Source organism: Acartia tonsa, chromosome 13 (genome assembly GCF_053477335.1).
Source record: "Acartia tonsa isolate MP-2025a chromosome 13, ASM5347733v1, whole genome shotgun sequence".
In the NCBI taxonomy this organism is placed as follows: Eukaryota; Metazoa; Arthropoda; class Copepoda; order Calanoida; family Acartiidae; genus Acartia; species Acartia tonsa.
In genome coordinates this window covers 25,127,331-25,148,880 of record NC_137272.1, presented here as the reverse complement: position 1 = coordinate 25,148,880, position 21,550 = coordinate 25,127,331, and the positions used below count along the sequence as shown (strand labels likewise).

The 21,550-nt window shown below is 31.6% G+C and overlaps 2 protein-coding genes across 6 annotated transcripts in view; both read right to left on the bottom strand.

Moving 5' to 3' along the window:
* Positions 1-151: 151 nt before the first annotated feature.
* LOC145335017 (uncharacterized) lies at positions 152-10,647 on the bottom strand. 5 transcript variants are annotated; one of them, XR_013885122.1, is made up of 12 exons: positions 10,608-10,647; positions 10,231-10,369; positions 9,662-9,736; positions 9,201-9,270; positions 8,034-8,091; positions 7,702-7,735; positions 7,401-7,510; positions 7,106-7,159; positions 5,001-5,075; positions 4,389-4,508; positions 2,921-3,230; positions 152-1,051 (listed from the first exon to the last, which is right to left on the bottom strand). XR_013885122.1 is itself a non-coding variant. In XM_080180692.1 (11 exons), the coding sequence occupies exons 2-11, from the start codon at positions 10,291-10,293 to the stop codon at positions 3,074-3,076; spliced, it is 816 nt and encodes a 271-aa protein (XP_080036818.1). In that variant the 5' UTR covers positions 10,294-10,369; positions 10,608-10,647; the 3' UTR covers positions 2,746-3,073. The 5 variants fall into 5 exon arrangements, 1 of the variants encoding a protein (XP_080036818.1); XR_013885123.1 differs by having other exon boundaries at positions 152-664; XR_013885124.1 differs by having other exon boundaries at positions 152-560.
* Positions 10,645-21,550, bottom strand: part of LOC145335016 (uncharacterized) — a 30,651-nt gene continuing 19,745 nt past the window's right edge. Inside the window, exons 10-17 of the mRNA XM_080180691.1 lie at positions 18,984-19,084; positions 18,317-18,386; positions 16,830-17,192; positions 15,096-15,206; positions 14,645-14,743; positions 14,120-14,241; positions 13,474-13,580; positions 10,645-12,702 (exon numbers count right to left, since the gene is read on the bottom strand). Of these exons, the coding sequence (XP_080036817.1) occupies positions 12,617-12,702; positions 13,474-13,580; positions 14,120-14,241; positions 14,645-14,743; positions 15,096-15,206; positions 16,830-17,192; positions 18,317-18,386; positions 18,984-19,084 (1,059 nt within the window). The 3' untranslated portion in view covers positions 10,645-12,616. The remainder of the gene's footprint in view (positions 12,703-13,473; positions 13,581-14,119; positions 14,242-14,644; positions 14,744-15,095; positions 15,207-16,829; positions 17,193-18,316; positions 18,387-18,983; positions 19,085-21,550) is intronic.

The window sequence follows — 21,550 nt, the reverse complement described above, 5'->3', positions numbered from 1 at the left end:
GGGGCCAACAAAACAGGAAAATATTTAAAATAAAAATTCCTGTAATTGTGCTAGAGTCTCAAATGATATATTATTTGATTCAATATTACGAGAAAAATAATGTTTTAATTAATTTCTTTATTTACATCTAAGATTGAATAAAAACATTAGATATGTTTATATATTTTATTAAGGTTTATATGGTATATACACAATCCAAATACAAATTAGAAAAAAATTCTAGGTTCACCAAATATCACAAAAAAGTCACGGAAACTTTAATTTAGGTCATGTTTTTAATTTTTCTTTAACAATACATGAAGAAGTTTATTGAAATGACTGTCCAAGTTCAAAAATATTTAAATTTTTCAAGGGCAGCCTTATTTCAATTGGTTTATTGCAATATAATTTCTAAGCTATGAATGCATTAAAAAAGATGTAAGCATTTTTTTAAAAAAGTAACAATTTAATTTTACTGCAGAAAGCTTTTTGTAATTATGCATATTTTAAAATTTCTAACTGCTAAAAGATTGTCTTTAGGTTTTAAGCATTTAAAAAACATTATTTCAAAGTATCTTATTCTTCATGGTTCAAATAAGAAGTAACTCTTTTTTTTGTAAGGCCTAAAAAGCCAACAAAAAAAAGAATTAATGAACTATATACCATTTAATAACAACAGTAAGTACTTTTATGCAATAAAAGAAAGATTTCAAATGGCACAGAAAAAAAGTAACGATGCCATTGAAGTCAAACAATACGTCCATTACATTAATGGGTAGGAATATGGCACCTCAAGATATTCTGCTTCAAATGGTTTTGCCTATTTACAGTAATGGATATAGAATACATTAATATTGTGAGAGATTCTAGCATACCCTGGTCAGATGTTTCTCCCAGCTGGCTAATTTAACGATACTTGCCATCATTCCCTAGCCTGACAAGGGAGGAATGTATTCACCTATATATGATGAGTATATTAGCAACCTAAATTGACGACAAAAATTCACTTGTTACTATATTCAAGTAATATATTTTCAGTGTGTATGAATCATGATCAACATTATGGTAATTTCTGAATAGCGGAAGTTATATATCTTCAGGTGACATATTCCCAACCAGCATTACAACATTAAAGAAGAGAGATTTATAAAATAGAAAATTTATGAGTAGAAATTTTTCTCTATTTTAAAAATCCTCTCATAACGCCATTTAACATAAACTATAATTTAAGTCGAAGTTAGCTGAAAGTCTTTAAAGTTTTAGTTCGATTATTGGTTAAGTATCCAAATAAAAGTTATACTAGAAAATTCTTAAATGTCTAAGTACTTTATTCAGTATTTGAGCTTATTAAAGTGGGTGGACAGAATTGTTTGATACTCAAAGTATTTAGTAGAAAAAGCTCTAAAAATTCATTTGTAGTGTCCTTAGGAATCTTGATGGATAAGACAATGGACAATAAATTAATGAAATCCCCAATGACAACAAACAAAATTACCCCTTATGTAGAATAAAATTATTTGTTTGAACCAACAAAACAAGATTTAATAAAAGTACCCAAAATTTTTAGCCACCAAATAAAAGATCATAGCTGTATATCAGTGTATAACTGTGGGTAGCATAATAATTAACAGTCCAATGTCCCCTCCTTCTCTGATTTTTCTAGACACATGTATTAGAAGGCCAAATCGAAATAAACCTCAAAATTTTAAAATGTTTCATGTTCATTTACTCAGCAATGCATAGGATGAAAATAGTTGGGAAAACGAACAACACTGAATAAGAGTATTTTAGCAAACAAGATTTAAATTTTGTAGATCTAAATTTTTCTATTTGGCTTCCTTATATCTGCTTGTAAGAAATAATAACTAAAATCCTAACTAGATCTATTTAAGAATCCTGTCTCCCGCTATAATTGAAAATGTAAGATATGAGTATATGAAGTGTCAGAATTCAGAGATTTTTTTTACAGCAGTATTTAGTTTTAACTTGGTATTTTAAACAGCCTATAAATGTATTCTTTTATATCAGCATAATTTTGATAATAATCACAAGATTTAGATTTCAATTTGAGACTTTACAAATATTTACAATTTCATAATTAGTGCCTATAATTGTTAGGGATAATATTAATCAGAAAAATTACCTCTATTTAACTTTATGTAAGTAGTATGTAATAAAGGGTAAAGTCATTTTAAGATGGATTGACAATAACTAGCTTAAATATTGAGATTAATTAAGGTGAAAATCATTTTCTTTATGCGCCATATATGCTTTTCTTTTATTTAAAAATTGTTGGTAAGACTAGGGCACCACCAGATAATATAACAATGAAAATATAACAACAATATTCCACAAAATAATAAAATATTTTGAAAAAATTAAAAGTTATTGCTGAGAATAAATTGACAAGGAAAAAGTATTGCTTGGGTATCTAATTAGCAAGTCAACAACTGACTAAAATTCTTTGTGCACTTAATAATAAATAATACAAAAACAAACTTGTTTTCAGTACAGAGGGCAAAGTAATTAAACTATAAATGGGTAAAAATATAATAAGACAAATTAAAGAGGGAAAAACTTGAAAATAGCATTTACTTCATGTGTTTAGTTATACGATATATTCGCGTTTCACCCCCTTAAGTAAACGATAATTAGAATAGTTAATAAACGAGTATTAGCTGCAGAATGAGTTTTAATATGTTAATTTTAATAAATAAAAATGTTAATATAACAAACAAATTGTAAATTATACCTAAAATAGAATCATTTTAAAATCTAATTAATTTATTAACTAGGAATAAGTAAATGGTAATTTGGTAAATGATAAAATATCAAGGGTTGTAAAATATTAAAAATTAAAACAGTTTCATAAGAAAGTAAAATAAAGAAACTTTATCTAAAATAGTCAAAACCTATATTAACTATAAACAAACAATATTACCTAATTCAAAACCAGTTTTTGGGGTTTAACAACTAACATATAACTTTTTTATAATCTCTCAATGCAGAGTCTTTAATTTTAAGTATTTTTACAATTATGCCCTTTGGATAGATAATTTACAGAGATCTTTTCGGTCCATTGGAGGATTTTTTTCTATATAAAATCTTGACTGCCGCCCTTGCTGCCATCTGTGGGCAAATATACACCAGAATCTTTTTTATTTGGCGGCAGTTTTGCGTCTATTTGATCTGGATCCGTTAATCTTACTTCTTCCTCGTTCTGGCCACTTGGATGTCTCCCCTCCAAGTTTCTAAATATAGAACAGGTAAATAATCTAATTATTAGAGGAAGGGGAAGATTTTAAAATCTGAATTAGCAACATTTAATGGAGCTAAATCCAAACATTAAATCCACAAGGCATCCAAATTATAGAGGTAAATACTCTCTCAGAGGTTGGTATTTCTCATCATTTTATTCAATGTTACTCATTTGAGAAAATTTGATAAGGGAAATTAGGACTTAAATAGACTAATGCTGGTACCAAAACTTTAACAACACAATCTCATTCGTTGGCTCAAAAAACATTGGGTGCTTTTATCAAAACTTTATTGTTTTTTTTTGGAGGGAGGGGGTGTGCATCTGTATATTGACAATTGGCTTGTCCCTTACATTCCTGATTCAATGAAACGTTTTCAATTACGAACTGGCCCAAATATCCCAAAACGTTTATAAAACTTCTTTATTCAAATTATCACATAAATAATATTGATCACGACAAAATGGCCCCATCAATTTCTTTAATTAAGTGATGCAATGATTGTTTAAGATATTGTGCAACCGTAGTTTCCAAATTTTGCTGTGCAAGACCCTAATATATTTTAATTTTAGATGCATGCTATTAATGAAGTACTTAACACAATTGAGAAGATTAATCATGAGAGGAAAGTAGGAGATGAAATTGTAGTAGGAGAATTTGAGGTGAAGGGACCATAATACATTGTCATAACTGTAGCTGGCCTTTCCTTTCTAAAGATGGATATAATAGGTAAGGAATTATTGTGTCAAACTAAAGGATAAAAATCCCAGATCTTGGGTTGTTTCATCTGTTTAGCACCTTTCATGTGCCAAGTTAACGTACTTATGATCAACGCACATAACGCTATCCCAAGACAACAAGTTCATTCATAGTACAGCCTTTTTTTAGTAATCTGCTTAATGAATAAAAGTATTTGATCAACACACCTAAAGATTGTTGCTAGTACAACTACGGGTTAAATGCTGTGGCTAACAACTCAGGGCAACTATTTTAGACAATCAACCATTATTTGACCTTTTTTTTGTCTGGAAGTTGTATCGTCCAAGGCAAAAGCCACGTTTGTTTATGGGTTGCTGCTTAATCTAATGTAAAAATTTAAATATTTGTTCTCAAAAATTCGTAATATTGCTAAATACAAAATGTAACTAGTACCTGCATAATCCGCAGCAGAGAATGCTACAGCAAATCTTTCCAATAAGAAAAACTATAAAAGCTCCGGCCAGAACCAACCAACCTGCCGCCAGCAAGGCAAAAGCAGTTTCATACAATAATCTGAAACATGAAGTTCCTAAGTTTCTTTAGTACCTATAAATACATTTTTATCAAATGCTCTTCATAAAATTATCTCTTATAAACTTCAATAAAATAAGGATGATGACATCACACAAAAGTAGCGAGAAAAAAATGGAATGGACAAGTGGACAAAAAGAGTTATAGAGCAGATATACAGTTATTTTAAAAAAAGAAGAAAGAGTTAATATGCAAAAATTCAAAGAAAACCCGAAACCTTTGAAAAATAAGGTATATCTCTTTAAAGCATCACTAACAAGACAGACGGATGAAACAATGTATAGACTAAATGATCGAAATTCATAGGAATCTTCACGGAAAATAAACAGTTGTTTTTCTTTAATCGCCGCCGAAGTAATCACATTGCCCCAATGCCCATGGCTATGGACATGACTGAAGGACAGACAACTTGAATTATAAAGAAGCTGCGCTACTAAAAAAGAAGTATTAGTGAAGCCAACATAAATAGGTTACCTGTCACAATAAGATTCTAATTCAGGGTTATCAAATTGGATGTTGTGAATTGTATCGTTATCTCCCAGAGAAAATCTAAATAAGACATGATAACAATATAACGCGGCATCTGCGTACACAGTAGCGCGCCTGCTTCCTGTGGTTTCGAGTCTGGACCTAACTGCATAATACTAGAGACGTTAAGAATAGTACCAACTAATGCTGCTATCAAAGGGTGGGTTGTGTATGTAGTGTTACTAAATTTAAAATCTATAGGTAATAAAAAAGAACATTCAAATGGGAGACTAGATTTTCTAATAAATAAAAGAAAAGAAATAAAAAGGGCCTTGTTTAATAATTATGAGTTGTGTGTTACTTTCAATATGATTAACCCTTAACGGTCGGGGGGGGAGGGGATCATTTATTTATCCGTTTTTTTCTATCTCATTTTCTGTGTGTGAAAGATAAAGAGCCCAAATTGCGTGACTTTTTAAGTATGGGTGTGACACATAACTTAGAGTTGGAATTTTTTGAATATCTCCATCCTGGCGGGCACAGGATGCCAGCAAACCTGGCAGGGTCATCCAGGTAAAGAGCAAAAATTATTTTTTTGACTAAAACAAAGCATTTTATCATACCAAAATACTAAAATATCCTCTAGTAGTACATCCTTATATGAAATACAGGTGTTCAAGTCCCTTTCAGGTTCAAGGTATGATCCTGCAGGTCCTGATATTCCAGGTCTCCAGAAATCTTTAAAAGGCTCCTGTGGCCGCAAATTTTGACTTAGAGACTTCAAATTTTAAACTTAAGCTTTTCTTATATGTCTACATAACGTATTAAAATTTCATAAAGATCCGCCGCCGTTTTCCCGCCGACTGCGGTGGCTGGCAGCTGCCGAGTACAGCTGCGGCCGCTGAAATTTATATTTTGATATTTCTAATGTAAAATTTACATAAAGATAAACATTTTCTGAAAAAAATTGTTCTTCTAGCTTTAAAAATAAGAAAATTACAGCCGTTTGAAATTTTTAAGTAAAAAAAGACCTAAAAACAAAGGTTGTTGAATAAAAGGGTGAAGGAAGCGAAAATTGACTTAGACTTATAAAAGGTCGGAAATTCATTATCAAACAGGGGACTTGCACAAAAAAATAGCCCTCTAGCTCTAATAAGGGTTAATCGAACGGACATACTAATGATTTCGGAATACTGAGGTTAAGTTTATTTTAGGGGCTGACGCGATTTCTCTTGATAATAACCTAAGAATAGGACGAATTTCAGAATAATTGCCCCGCGTTGGCAGGACTCCACAAATGTTACTTTTATTTAGGGCAAAGCCGCTAGTATAATTAATTAAATTATATAAAGTAGTAGGATGTTTGTCTGTCGTACTGATGCAATGTACCAATTTTATATCTATTGATTTTCAATCAAACAAATAGCTTTGACATAAACAAATTTAAAAAAAAAAATAGGTTTACCTACACATGCAATAAATTTTTTATTAAAATATAAAATTCAACGCAAATCTATTAGCTGTTAATAGCTAAACCAAGACAAAACAGCAAATAAATTTTTTTTATTGAGACACCTAGCGGCAAAACTTTGAACTACATATAATAAAAATGCTACTCAAATTAGACCGATAGGTAGTTTTTTTCTTAATTTTTAATGAAAATCTTATCTATATATATGTTAGGTCTGTAACTGATATCTTTTGTCTTTAATTTATGTATGTTAAAATTGTCCTAATGATGTGAAACTTTGCATAATGATTCCTTTAACAACAAGGTACAACTCAGAAAATTACCGTGAGTTCATTTTAAACAAGATGATTTTTGGCTAATTATCCTATTCACTGGATTTTTTGGAATATGGATTCCTACGATCATTAGGTATATCATACTTGAAGGATCTCTATAATCACGGGTTTATTTGGTAATGTTAGTTTGTCTGACTTTCTGATTTGTTTAGCTTCGCTTTTATGGATCTTATTATCCTAATTGTTCCATTTTTACAACAAAAAGTAAAATATATTAGAAAATATAAATTAAGTTTAAAACCAAAGTAGTGACTCTAAACTCTAAAGACAAAAGAATGGTATTTATAATAAGTACAAAATGTCACCTGAATGAATCTAAGTTCTCCTGGCCAATTAGATCGTACAATTCATTTGCTACCCTGAAATATATAATATTGATATTAATCTTTTTTCAGCTTTTGCTGCTTTAGCCTGTATGTGTATATTATTGTCAAATTGAATAAAAATGTCTTCAATAGTATTCAAGGCAGTCAAACGGCTTTTTATGTATTTTTTTAGTATTACCAGGAATCTTTAATTATTATATTCTTTGCTGTTCAAACTTCATACTGAGCTATTTATTTTTTTATATGTATTGTGTATATATATAAAAAAATTTACCTATGCCTGAAGACCCACCAAGTAACAGTAATCATCCAAAGTACGATTAGAATCATACAAAAGATATCATAAACCATGCTGCACCCAAACTCACAGAAACATCCCATAACCTAAAGTTATAGATTGAAATTAATAAAACAGAAAAAAGAGGGTTACCATTAAGAAAGATTTTTTCAAGCACTAAAAGACCCCCCTCCCACCCGTCTCCAATTTACGACAAATGAAAAGCTTCTCTAAAAAGGAGAACTCAATCTTAAGCTTCAGACAAAAACCTTACTACTTGAAATAATATGATATTTACCTCGTCACAGCACTTCTCATTATTCTTTATGCACCTAAAACAATAAGATAAACATTTTCAAGTGTTAAGTGTCTTTATATGTACCTAGACATTTATCCAACCTAAATAAATACTTAGGTATTATTTTAAGATGTTTTTTTTTTAATTCAAGGAATTCATCAATTTTAATAGACAACCAACCATTTAAATGCACTATGGTATGGTTATGGGGACCTGCATCGTTTAGGTAAATATTTTGACTCGTTTTGTGTCTTCTAAGGAAACGACTGACACATCATATTATACGCAGGCAAAAAACATTATAGATAATAAAAATATTTTAAAAATGATACCTGAAACATTTATTAAGAGCTATTCTGACAACTAATAGGAAAGCAATGCCAACACCACCTGAAAAATAATGAGAATTATTTCTATGTTTATACGAAGCAAAATCTCAAACGGCTAGCGCCGCGGTCTATGTGACGGTCCCCAAAATGGAGAACTATCTCAAGCTACAGATAAAAATCCCTTGCTACTTTATAATAATACTAGTGGCTTCGCCCCTAGCCTCTAGGGGCTTCGCCCCATGAGGTAATGGAAAGTCAACCCTCCAGAATAATTTTATAGTTATATTTTCAAAAAAGTTATTCTTTGCCGAATTACTCTTTGGTAAAATTAAACCCAGGTTGTACGCCGTATGCACAAAAATTTTAATTCGTAAAAATTAAACCCAGGTTGTTCACCGTATATCTCGTACGGGGTGAGCATAAGCGAGTACCCTGTATGCGGCGCAAGCTCTGATAGTCCCACTGATTGGACCACATATACACAAAAATTGAAAACTCTCCTCTGTAAATTTCATTTAATACCTATAATTGCAACAACTTTTTAAAGATGTCAATTTTCAAAAGTTACAAAAAGCCCAAAAAAAATTTTTGGTGAAATTTTTTTTTTTTTTTTTTTTTTGGAGGGGGGTTCATGGGGGCTTCGCCTCATGGTGCAGTGGGGTTCCCCCAACCCAATTACTGGTTTTTGTTTACAAAAATAAATAAAAATAAAAAAAATTGGAAATAGGGATTTTTTTATTTTTAGGGGGGTTGGGGTGTCCCACCCACCTAGAAAATAGCCTAAAACCACCAGAGGACCAGTAAGTATATATTCCCAGAAGAGTAGAGCCCAATTTGTTCAGCAGTTACTGAGATTTTACAAAAAATGTAAAAAAAAAATTTTGGGGGGGGTGGTTTTTTTAGTTTTTGGGGGGGTTTGGGGTGTCCCACCCCCCAGGAAAATAGCTTAAAACCATCACAGGACCAGTAGGTATAATCCCTGAAGAGTAGAGCCCAATCGGTTCAGTGGTTACTGAGATCTTAAGCTTCAGACGGACAGACAGACGGACAGACGGTCAGACGGACAGACATCAAGCTACTTTGTATTATAGATAAAAATTCACAGGATGGAATAGGATATTCATTTAAATCAAATAGGGAATCATGAAAAACAATAATAATAACTTTTACCTATGATAAGAAACCATGGCATATTTGGTTCAGCAGGACAGGACGGATTTTCTTCTCCAGGTGGCACCGCCTGTAAAAATGCATATCTTGATAGAATGTCTATTGTCTAACCAAAACTCCGTTTAACGAGTATCGCACCCGCTCGGTTTCGGGAAGATGATAGGTTCGAATCTGCGCTTAACACCGCGTCATAATAAAAAAACGTTAAAATGGTTCCTAATGCAGCTATTTCAGGTGCGCGACATAATACATAAAGGGTCTGTGGATGCCTTGACTCATAACAGGCGCGTTAAACAATATCAGGTAACGCTTTCCTATCGTCGTTCGCATAACTATACAGATTTCAACGCCTAGTTTTAAATAAATGCTCAAATTAAAGGTAAAATAAGGATGGGTCGCATGATAAAACTAACACATAATACTTTTGTTATCAGAGATATTTTCTATGATGGTTAACTTACCTTTAAGCCACCCACAATGATCATAAGGAACAGAATTGGGAAGCCTAACACGTACAGAACTCCCATACCCCAAACCTGAAATGATAATACAAAAATATTTCTTATCTTCTATACTTTTTAAACACAATTATAGTTAGGTATTAGTTGGTTGAAAAAAATGTGTAATTTAAAATGACCATTAATTACGATACTTTTTGGAAAGCTTTGTATTGGGCCTAGGGGGAAAGTACATGTTTCTTATCCTCCCGCAAATAATTCTGAGCCTACTAATAAGCATGCAACAGGAGGAAGGGGGAGAGGGAGAATTGTTACGACAGTCATTCCCTTTTAATAAATAGTAAATACAGAAGAAAAAAAATATTTTTCTTTATCTTAGAGCAGAATAGTTATTTCTCGCATCTTTCCGCTGATAAAAAATGTACAATTTTAAGATAAAGCCAGTTTCTTTAGCCCTGGAGAAAACTGAATATAATACGGTGCTAGACAAAATTTTATCGTATGGCTAAGAACCGGTTCTAATCCACCGGAAATTAATCGGTTTCGAATGAATACGAGAAAAAAAGCATTACCTTTCTTTTTTCTCTGTCGGTGCAGAATTCCCCACATCTATTCACCAATTCAAATGCCGCCATTTTAAAATATTTTACTTTTAATCTTCACTGTTGAATAATAGAATTTAAATGGATCAGCAATTTCTTTGTATAATCTAAAGTAGTTGTTCCATGAAGGATATTAATTTTAATACTTTATAAGTGATTGTTTAAGTTACTACTAAAGACGTATGATGAAAGACGTATGATGAAAGGCGTAAATTACAGGAGTATGTAAGACAAATTTAAAAAGATAAAAAATAACTTGTAAAGCTATTTTTCTTAAAAATCATTGTGTTATAAAATATTATAAAGACATAAACTTCTAATAATATCCCATTCATGAAATTATCCCTTTAAATTATTTTCTGTTGGTTTACATCTTCGTTCATCTCTGAAATAAATAGAACAATTTTAATAAACACTTTCAATTTGAAAGATCCTACAACAACAACATTATAATTCTCTGTAAAAAAATAAGCAAACAAGTTTTCAAAAATAATTTTACATTTTGGTTATTAAAAGAATCTAAATATATGTTTCAAAATAATAAGTTTGTGTCCCATAGAATATAAAAACAATTTCTTAACTTAAAATAAATTGCTAACTACATACCCATAAGATTGTCTCAACAATTAACCATCTAACTAATTGTTTTTTTTTGCCATAATAACTCACTAAAATGACTAGTACCTACCTAGTTAATATTATTAGGTAACTATTATAGGTCTATTTCCAAACTTATTATCCTGTTCCAACATTTAGAAAGTTTTTTTAATAACCTCATAATAGATTCAGGCAAATACATAACTCCTCCCCCCCCCTCTTGAAATTTTTATTATTTACTTTAAGAATTTCACACATAAGAATTAGGAGAAAATATCACGTGGTAATAATAATATTTACTCATAAATTTCAGAATAAGACTTGACTTGTGGGAAGAGGGGTGTCAGTATTTGCATTGATCTACCATATAAAACACAATAAAATAAACTATTCAAAATTTGAAACACAGTTTACTATTTTAAGTTTAATAAAATACTAGGTATAGACTCAAGAGAGTTTAACAAAATTCAAGAATCTTGTATTGATAAACTGTTTAAGTTGATGTGAATGTAATTCTAACGACGGTATAAAGAGTTTCAAATTTAAAATATTTTTCTTAAAGTGTGAAACATCTTAGAACTGCATAAATGTTTGACAAAAAAACATTTACATGTGACAAGATATTTTACAACATTTTAATATTACATTTATAACAATTTTTCTGAGCTCTTGATATTCTTTCAAAGAATTTGAAATTTCTACATAATTTTTCACAAAAAGATAACATTCAAAAAATTATTAAGTAATTTCGACTATCAAAAGAGTCTTGTAATTTTATTTATTGACTTAATAAAAAGTCTTCCTTACATAACTATTCAGTACAAGTTGTATATAACAAATTAAGCTAGCCTAAATAAAGGCAAATAAATAAGAGTTTTTTTTTATAGTTTTCTATACATTTTTTTAGACAAAGTAAAAAAGTAAAAAAAATATTATTGGTTAAAAAATACCTAATCTTTAGCAAAACATCTCAATAAGTAACAATTTTGAGAGAAAAAGATCTTTAATAATATCATAAAAATTTAGAAAAGCAAATAATTAAAAATGTATATATTAAATAGAGATCACTAACTGATTTTTTGTTGTAAATTGTTATCAAATACTAAATAGATTAAACAAAAACTAGAATTTCATTAATGATTATGCATGTATGTATAATATTATGTATCACACATATCAGCAAAAAAAGACACACAGAGCATATCATTGCACCTCAGTAGTAGCTAAGCTACTCAGGAAGTGTCAATTATTTTCCTTGTTATTTGCTGTATGAAAACAAATAGGCTCTGTTATTCGAATATAAATTGTAATCAATACCTTTCTTAAGCCATCATTTTTCATGGATATTTGGGTAAGATTAAAAAAATCCATATCAAATATCAAGATAATTAACAAGTATTTACTTCATTGAAAATTATGCTATCTAATTACCTAGACAATTAAATAAAATAAATAATCTTGTTTTTCCCTTGCCATAAAAACAACAGTATGACAACAAATGACTTTTTTTATATTAATAATAACAAACATAATAACATTGCAGAGGGAAATAAATTAAAATAAGATTATTATATTAAATATTTTGGCCAAACATTGAGGAAGAAAATGTCTAGGATGCTTTAGCAGGGATAGTGCATCTAAAAAAATATTAAACAAACAACAAAAAGCGGAAAAGTTAAAGGCATATATTTTTTTCTGTGCCATATCCACGCAACAATTTGTAATATAAGATCTGTGTAACTATAATTATCTATGCTTGTCACCGTTTCTTTGATTTTAATTTCTGTAATTTTCTTCTCTTCTCCATCTCTTCCCTTCTCATATCTTCCAAATCTTCCATTCGACCTGGGTAAGATAAAATTAGTCAAGTTTGTTCAGCATTGCCTCGAGTATAGCATGTGAACCATAAAGAGGGTGGTAGCTTTCGCAGAATTTCGTAAAGGTGTGTGTTTTAAGACTTTAAATGTAAAAATAAGAGAAGAACTCTTAAATTTGGTATGGCATTTGCTCCAATATGGTATTAGACAAAATAATTGGCGAGAAAACGCGAGAAAAAAAATCGGCGGTTCACGGCCGCGGTTTTTTTTTAAAATCAACTTTTAACGAATCATGATCAAGGAAGGGGAGAGGTGGTATTTTCTGTTTGACATGGCACTTTGAGAAAATTTGCCAAGGAAAGATCTTAGTACTGCACACTTCTCCTGCATGATACTAGAGACAGAGTACTTGTTATATATGACCTACCTATCCTATCACTGCGCACTTCCTCCTGCATGATGCTAGAGTACTTGTTATATATGACCTACCTATCTTAGCACTGCACACTTCCACCTGCATGATGCTAGAGTACTTGTTATATATGACCTACCTATTTTAGCACTGCGCACTTCCTCCTGCATGATGCTAGAGTACTTGTTATATATGACCTACCTATCTTAGAACTGCGCACTTCCTCCTGCATGATGCTAGAGTACTTGTTATATATGACCTACCTATCCTATCACTGCGCACTTCCTCCTGCATGATGCTAAAGTACTTGTTATATATGACCTACCTATCCTATCACTGCGCACTTCCTCCTGCATGATGCTAGAGTACTTGTTATATATGACCTACCTATCTTAGCACTGCGCACTTCCTCCTGCATGATGCTAGAGTACTTGTTATTCTCCATGCTACGGTCATCAAAATCTGGCTCGTCCCTGTATCTGTTCCGGTCATAACTAAAAAATAATCAAGGATTAGAATTGGCAAAACAAATATTTGGTTGATTACAAGGACGTGGAAGAGGCGTTTCGTCGTATTTTCATACCACTTTTTCTCCTATTTCTAGTCCATGCGGAGGGCTCTAACCCTGGTGGGTAATCAGCTAAACTAACCTATCAAAAGCTACTGAGCAAATGCGACGAAACGCTCCTTAAGAGGCGATGTCACTATACCCGTTTTTTTTTCAGAGGTGAAATGAGGGGTTTTCAAAGTTTGAGTTTAGTTGTGAAAACACCGCTTTGACGATTATGGGAGATTAACAATATTGAATCCAAAATGTATGAGAACAAATTTTGTTTTCAAATAAAACCAAAAATAAACAATAATATCTAGCCATTCTGAATAAATGCCATGACGTACAAACGTAACATATTACCTACTGCTGTGTTTGTAAAAAACAGTGGCTAACTTTTTTTTACAAGTTTTGCTCCAATTGGACGTAAGTTTTTGTTTTTGTTATGATCTTCAAATGAACCTAAAGAAAAATTAAACTTACCCAAAAATATTTCTAATTTCTTTGCTGATATCAAAGCCTGCATCTCCATCATCAATAAAATCATCCATCTCAGAATCATACTCACTGTCAGACTCTATTCTATTCACTTTACGAGATTTATCCTTAAAAATAATCTTTTTCAGATAAATGAATCATATTGATTTAGGTTTAACTGATAGCTGAGAGGACTATTGTAGAAACTAAAGCAGCTGGATGTCTGTCCATGTAACATATGCGAGAGTCTAATGAGATCTTGTAAACGGCTAAACATATCATACTAAAATTGTTAGAAATTGTTCGGGGCAGGTTTTATGCTATTTGTTCTCTTGGCCATTTAACATTTCTGGAGAGAAAAAATGTAATAATGCTCAAATGGTTTGCTAAAGTCATTATCTAATAAGATTAGAAGGTTCGGAAGTACAACCAAGTTCATTAATAAGCACTGTATCATTTGAGTTCCAAGGGCCCACCTCTACAATACAATGTTTGGAGTAGCTTCCCTTTCAACCAAAATAAAGGACATACCTTGCTTCTCTTCTCCTCCTTTCTTACTTTTTCTCCCGGGAATCTTCTTGCCTCCACCTCGTCGAAAGATCTTTTACCATTGCTGCTACTCTTACTCCTGGCAGTAGTTAACATTTATACTTCATAATAAATTCAATATGGTGGGGTAATCTAATAAAAAAATGGGTAATGTAATTATCACCAAAATAATGACCCATGGTCCTTTTTTAGATGTAAAGCTATTTATTAGCGAAGAGAGCAGAAAAAGTCAACTACAGAACATCAATAAGGTTTTTGCAATGAAAAGATAACCATTTAGTTCTTTCGGGGATATCTTAACTCTAACCTAAATAAGGCTTCATCAATAATATTTTTCTTTTTTTAAAAGGCGAGTGGTCCACTTAAGTTTAATAGAAATTGTCAATATTTCAAATTAATTTTATTTTCAAAATTTTAAAATGTTAACTTTCCTCGAGTCTGAAGATGAAGAAGTTTTGCTGCTATTTTTAGCAAGCTGTGCTTCCATGGCTTTAATTTTCTCCTTCAATTTTCTATTCTCTTCATCCTTCTCTCTTTGAAGCTCCTAGAATAATTTTGATAGTAAAACTTTGAGTAAGTGTATTAATTAGAATGTGGAAAGCGTTAAAGTAGATTTATAATATATTTAAATTTTATAATATATTGACGAGGAGTTTTCCCCTAAGGTGCCTTATCGAGCACAAATAACCCCCTATTGAAATTAAGGGGGAAGGTTTATAACTATAGGTCAGGTTTGGTTGGGTTATGTTAGGTAGGGATTGGGCAAAGGGAAAAAACTACCCCTCACCTAATTTTCAGTTTGTTTAAAAATAAAAGATTCACAGCTTGACAAAAACATGCCACCCCCGCCACCCCCCCCCCCTCCCAACCCCCACCATTTTGTCTTAAATATTTTCTGCTCATCATTCCATTATAAAAATTAAAAAAGATTAAAATCACAAAATTTGCTTTTAAGTTCATCTGTTAAATTTTGGATATTTAAAGTAGAAACACAAAATCAATAAAAACAAAAAGGTTATGTTAGTATAAAAAGGGAGTGTTATGTTTCGGCCAGGTTTCAAACATTGCTTACATTTCTGACACCATTACTATCCCCAGTATGATGGGAGCCATTCTGAATTAAGTAAAAGTAATTTTCAAAATAAGTTTATAAGTGTGACTGTGCAATCATTATCGCATTGTATAACCAGGGATAAGAGATAGGAAATCTGGCCATAAATTAGGTCCCGGTCTAGTTTCACAAGGGATATTGCAACTTTTACCATTTCCTAAGTAAATATAGTCATTGGAGGCAGCTCCAAATTAGCTATCGCTCTAAACCAATAAGGATTGGCTTGTTTTGTATCAACCAATGGGCAACTGGAGGCAAGCTATATAAAAACCGCGGCAATTTTAGAAGCAGACAATTCTAGAAAAAATAAAGAGCTGTCTGCTTCTAAAAAAATAATAGAAATGGTGTTTGATCACATAAGCTTAATTTTTAAATCTGCTCAGAGTTTTACATTTAAAAATACCATATATAAAAAACAAAAACAGAGGGATTATTTTTTAGGAAATGCGTAGCTAAGAATATTCTATTGGCAGTTTATAAATGAGTTGTTGTATTTCAAATTTTAAAAATTTTATACTGAATTGATAAAACACATTAACCTTAATTTTTGTACTATTAGCTAATTTGTACACAGTACAAATCTATCATTACATAATAGTATCCATAGAACTTGATAGAATGTTACCCATTGCTTATTTAACTGGTTTTTTAGGCCTAGTTGGAAAATAGTCCTGGAATAAAATTTTCTTACGTTTCCCATCCCTTATCCCTGAGTATAACTGCCCCTCCAGTCTGCTTCACTTTCATCATTGTACTTCCCTTTATTTATTTGCTATTTTGTCTTTTTACGAATAAGAAGCACTATGTGGGTTTATAATATACGGAAGTAAACGGCCACCAAGTTTGTCTCAAACTTGTATATAAATAAAATACAATATTATATTTTATTCATGAAACCAACTACTGGGTTTTAACTGTTTTTGTTTCAAAATCCCAAGTAGCATTCTGAGTTAAAGAAGTGAAACCCATGAAGGCAGAATCTTATTTAAAGGAATTATATGGATATAAAAGTTCATCGTCCATTGTCCTATCCCTGTATCCGTGCATTTAACTCACCTCTAACCGACGTTTTTCTTCTTTAATCTTATCAGTTCTATCATCCCGGCCACTATGGCTACTGCCGTTTTTCCGCCGTTCATAATCACGCCTATCCGCCTCTTTACTGCGTGAATAATTATCAGAAGCCGGCTTTTTGTAAGATGGTTCTGGCGCTGGCGGCGGCTTTTTCATTGTCTTCAAAACGGCGGGATGCAATGAGGGGCCAGGCTCGGGCCGTCGGATTTTTTGCGCCGGAGGCGGAGTGGCGGATTTCAACGGCGGGGTGGCGGATTTTGAGGATGAATTGTGGTGGTCGTTGTCTTTACTACTGCTGCTAGATGAGGAGTTGTTGTTCAATTTTGGAATTCTTCCTGGTACTTCCTGGAAAAAAAGTATCATGTTTTACTTATTGGCAATAAACCGAGGAAAATTTCAGTATTTAAAAATTCGACAACAAAGTTCGTAGTTTAGACAATAAACATTAGGTACTATAATAATGTGTTCATATGATATATAGATTACCATCATGAAATCAAATTTTAGCTATCATTCTGAAAGTTGAAATGAGCATGATAACTTCCCATAGTTTATTATAGAACTTTGCTTTAGATTTTTCTTTTCCTCATATGACTACGAATTTTTTTTTGTAGTGAAAAATATTTTTGCCTAATTTTTCACTAAGTATTTTTTTCTCTTGACCATCTAATAATAGGGGAAAGGCAGGGATCTTAAGGGATAAGACAACGGTCAATAATTCGATCCCAATGCTGATACTTAATTACCTCCTCTTTAAATTAAACTTATTGGTTAAAAAGTTTAGACACAAGGTACAACTTTAAAGTTTAAGCCTACGTATAATTTAGGGTACCAGCGTAAATACAGTCCAATGTCCACCATAAATCCCTACAGAAAGGAGGGGGGGGGGGGAGGAAGGGGGGTAGTCGACAGAAAAAAATCTGGGAAAATATATACCGGTAATGATGTAAATCTACTAAATGAAGACTAATGGTGTGGAAATTCCTGCACTAAAATGACATACCACAATAAAACCAACTTCTTATTATGCAATTTCTTTGAATAATTTTCACATTAATCACTTGGTGCATTTTTATCGTGTGATCAAAATTTTTACTAGTCGGAAATACTTTGCAAAATAATGAAATAATCAATTTGGTCTACTAACTTTCTGTCCTCCTGTTGGGACAAAGCAGGTTACTTCTTGAATTTTAATACTTGACATATTGAATATATATTGGTGGCGTAGATTGAAAAACATTCTGCGGACCACGAACGTGAACTATTAACCAAGCTTTTGTAATACAATAAAGTTGACTATTTATATTTCCAAAGGCATAATAAAAAGAAATAATTTAGAAAAAAAATCTGATCATGTTAAGGATTTGGATGATGCACCATGAAAAAAAATATTAGAAAAGATATAACCAAAGATATAAACAGATTATTATACAATACACTACAGTAGCAGCTAAAAGTGTTTTCGTTACCTTAGGAGGTAGTTTTCCTTCTCTACGCAACTTTGCTTCGTTCTCTCTCATCCACTCTTCTTTCTGTTTTCTAAAATTTCATTTTATCAATGTTATGACTTAATTCTAGCAAACTTAAAGGGGGAAGGGGGGGGGGGGAGGTTTAATGCAACCACCTCGTAATCGATGATTAACTGGCACTTAGAATTCGAATTTCGATCTGAAATTTTGGATGAATAATCTTTGGTAGGTCTTTTTTCCCTAATTCGAACAAAAAGTTGGAAAAGTAAAGGCTAACGGCTCAGCCGTTTTGCCATATTTCGGCTATCTTAAGAGCAAATTAGTCACGAAACCTGTCTCCACATAATACTTTTTGTCGCTAAAAAACCTTATCAAACGGTTCTAGCCGGAAGCTGTTGGTACTAGAAATTTAAAAAATCTGTAAAAAATATTAAGAAAGATTAAGAGAAATTCTAAATGTCATTTAATCTTCTTATTTCATGGGGAAAGAGAAAATTATTTGTTCTTTCGTAGGTATGCATTTATATTTCATCAGATCAGACCAACATATTAATACAACAGCACAAAATAAATCTTTCTACTTTACTACACTCTCATCATTATTCATTTTATTTTTCCCCAAATCCAAATGCGACAGAATTAATATCCCTAAATCTAGGCTACTTACTTAGTCATAGGTCTATCGCCAACTTCAAACTCCTTGATTTCTTTCTTCTTCTGTAGAGTGACTGGCTTGTCCTTCACTGTGTTGGCCACCTGCAGCAGTGACTGAAAATATTCATACAATAAGTCTTCCATAAAAAAAAACAGCGTAGACTAGGATGCCAACATACATAAGATGCGAATCACAATAAAATCATTGATGGAAATAAAGACAAAGTGATTAATTAAAATAGCAAACGTTCAATTGTCGTATATTAAGAATAAATTATCGAAATCATGGAACATTTTTCTTTCGTTTTTAAACGTTTTATTTTGTACTAGACCGACGAAGAAAGTATATAGTAAAGTAAATCATATACTTGATACTCATAATTTTAAGGAATCTTTTGTAAAAAAATCAGCCATCTAACTTGAACAGCAGCCGAGAAAATCCAAATTCCACCGTAATATTACTGACAAATTTACATATAGAGTGAACTGTAAAATATCTTCGCTACTTTGGAATAAAAAAAACCAGAGCTGAGGAAACATATATTTATCTCTAATAATTTATGGACTAACAGGTGGACAATGTCTAGATGCTCATTACTCAGAGAATAGTCACAAGAAATTCCAGATTCCCATCTCATTAGTGCCAACAAAAAATTATTTAAAATTCCTTTCCAAAAAAGGAATGAAGGGTGAGCAAAAAAAATGCTTTCATTTTTAAAATTCAAATTGCGCGCCTTGTGTTAATAGTAGAAAAATGTTACCGCTATGAAGTCTATTTCTTGGAAATATAAAAACGATTCCTCTGCTACGTATAGTAAGGGAGCTACGTGTTATAATATCCCAACTGACTTAAAACTTGACTTACAAGTAAAATTTGGGACATTTTACCACCTAGCTCCCAGATTATTTGTAGCACAGGAACCGTTCTTCTATTTCCAAAAAATACAGTTTATAGCGGGTCTAACGGTATGCGTAACATTTTTCTACTATTAATCAAGCCGCGCAATTTGAAATTCAAAAATGTACGCAGCTCTTTTTGCACATCCTATTCTCTAATATTTAGTTATATAAAAGTCAAGTCAAGTTTTACGTCAGTTGGGACATTTTACCACGTAGTTCCTAACCAATGCGTAGCACAGGAATCATTTTTATATTTCCAAAAAAATAGACTTTATAGCGGTTCTAACGATATAACTAACTTTTTTCTATTATTAACACAAGCCGCACAATTTGAATTTTAAAAATGTACGCATTTTTTTTGCTTTGCAACCAGACATTATACTTAACAAAGAACATTTTTTGAAATCTAAAAAAAATGGTTTTATTGAACAGAATTTTAATTTCTTGTACAAATTAGTAAGTTAAAAATCATCTTTTAAGATGTGTTTAACTTTTAAATCCGCCTTTGTTTTTATTGGTACATTATTATAATCCTATAATAATATTATTAGGATGTTTCAAAATATCCCAACACAAAGTAACAAGGATGAGTGTATGTATGTCAAGCATCTCAATGCAGTCCTAGGGACAGATTTGGTTCAGCTTTTAAAGGAAGTTTTGTATTGCATCTTGTCTAATATTTAGCGCATTATAGACAGAGGAAAGCCTAATATTCTTAATATAATAAGAATAAAAGATTTTTTTTGCTAATTAATAATGAGACAAGAAATGATGTTTTAAAAAATTGATAAATCTAAAATAAGGAAGATATTTTTAAGCAAACTTCAATTACAAGGAATTTTTTTCTCAATTTGTTTTGCATGCAAATTGTCTTAAAACATAAATTTTGGTGAACCCCCTGCAATTATTATTATAGTATTCTACAAACTTGTTTTTATAATTTGTAATGCCATAAAGCCATATTTTACTAGTGACCATAATGAACAGGGAGGGTAAAAACTAGTGTCAGTTAATTTTACAGGAATTCGTTTTCCTCAATGATCACACAACAGCTAATTACGCGTTGAAGTATTAACCCCATGAGAATAAGACCAAAATCTTAGAATTTCTAAATTATCTTGATTTCCTTCCATGTGTAATGTTCATGTTTAGAAAACGTTTAGGTATGACCTTTATTAAATGCATTTATAGCAAAAAAGGGCTGGATTATGAAATAACAAAGATAATCACGACCATATGTAGTGCAACAATGAAATGCTAACAATATCTTGCTGATGTTGTTTAGTTATGAGATCTTCTGAAAGTTTAAAATATTTGTCGAAAAGTGAATTTAATTGTAAGAATGGTTCAATTATGAAATCTTAAAAAAATCGAACGTTTAATTTTCCGAATATTTGTGACTATTCACCATTAAAGTTCAAAAAATTATTGTGTGAAAATTTCTCCTTGAATATTCAGAAAGCCCAGACTAGTAACCTTAATCTATTATAGGTGTCCTTTCAAAACCGTTCATACGCCTGGTTTTAAATTGGCACAACATTAAACATGTATAGTATTTCAATATTGTAAAATCTATTTTGTATCTTAACTATTATGTTCGTTTTTTTAGAGACATAATTATTATTTGCAAAGCTCCAGTAAGATGTAGAATATTAAATGAGGGTGTGAGGGAATAGGGAC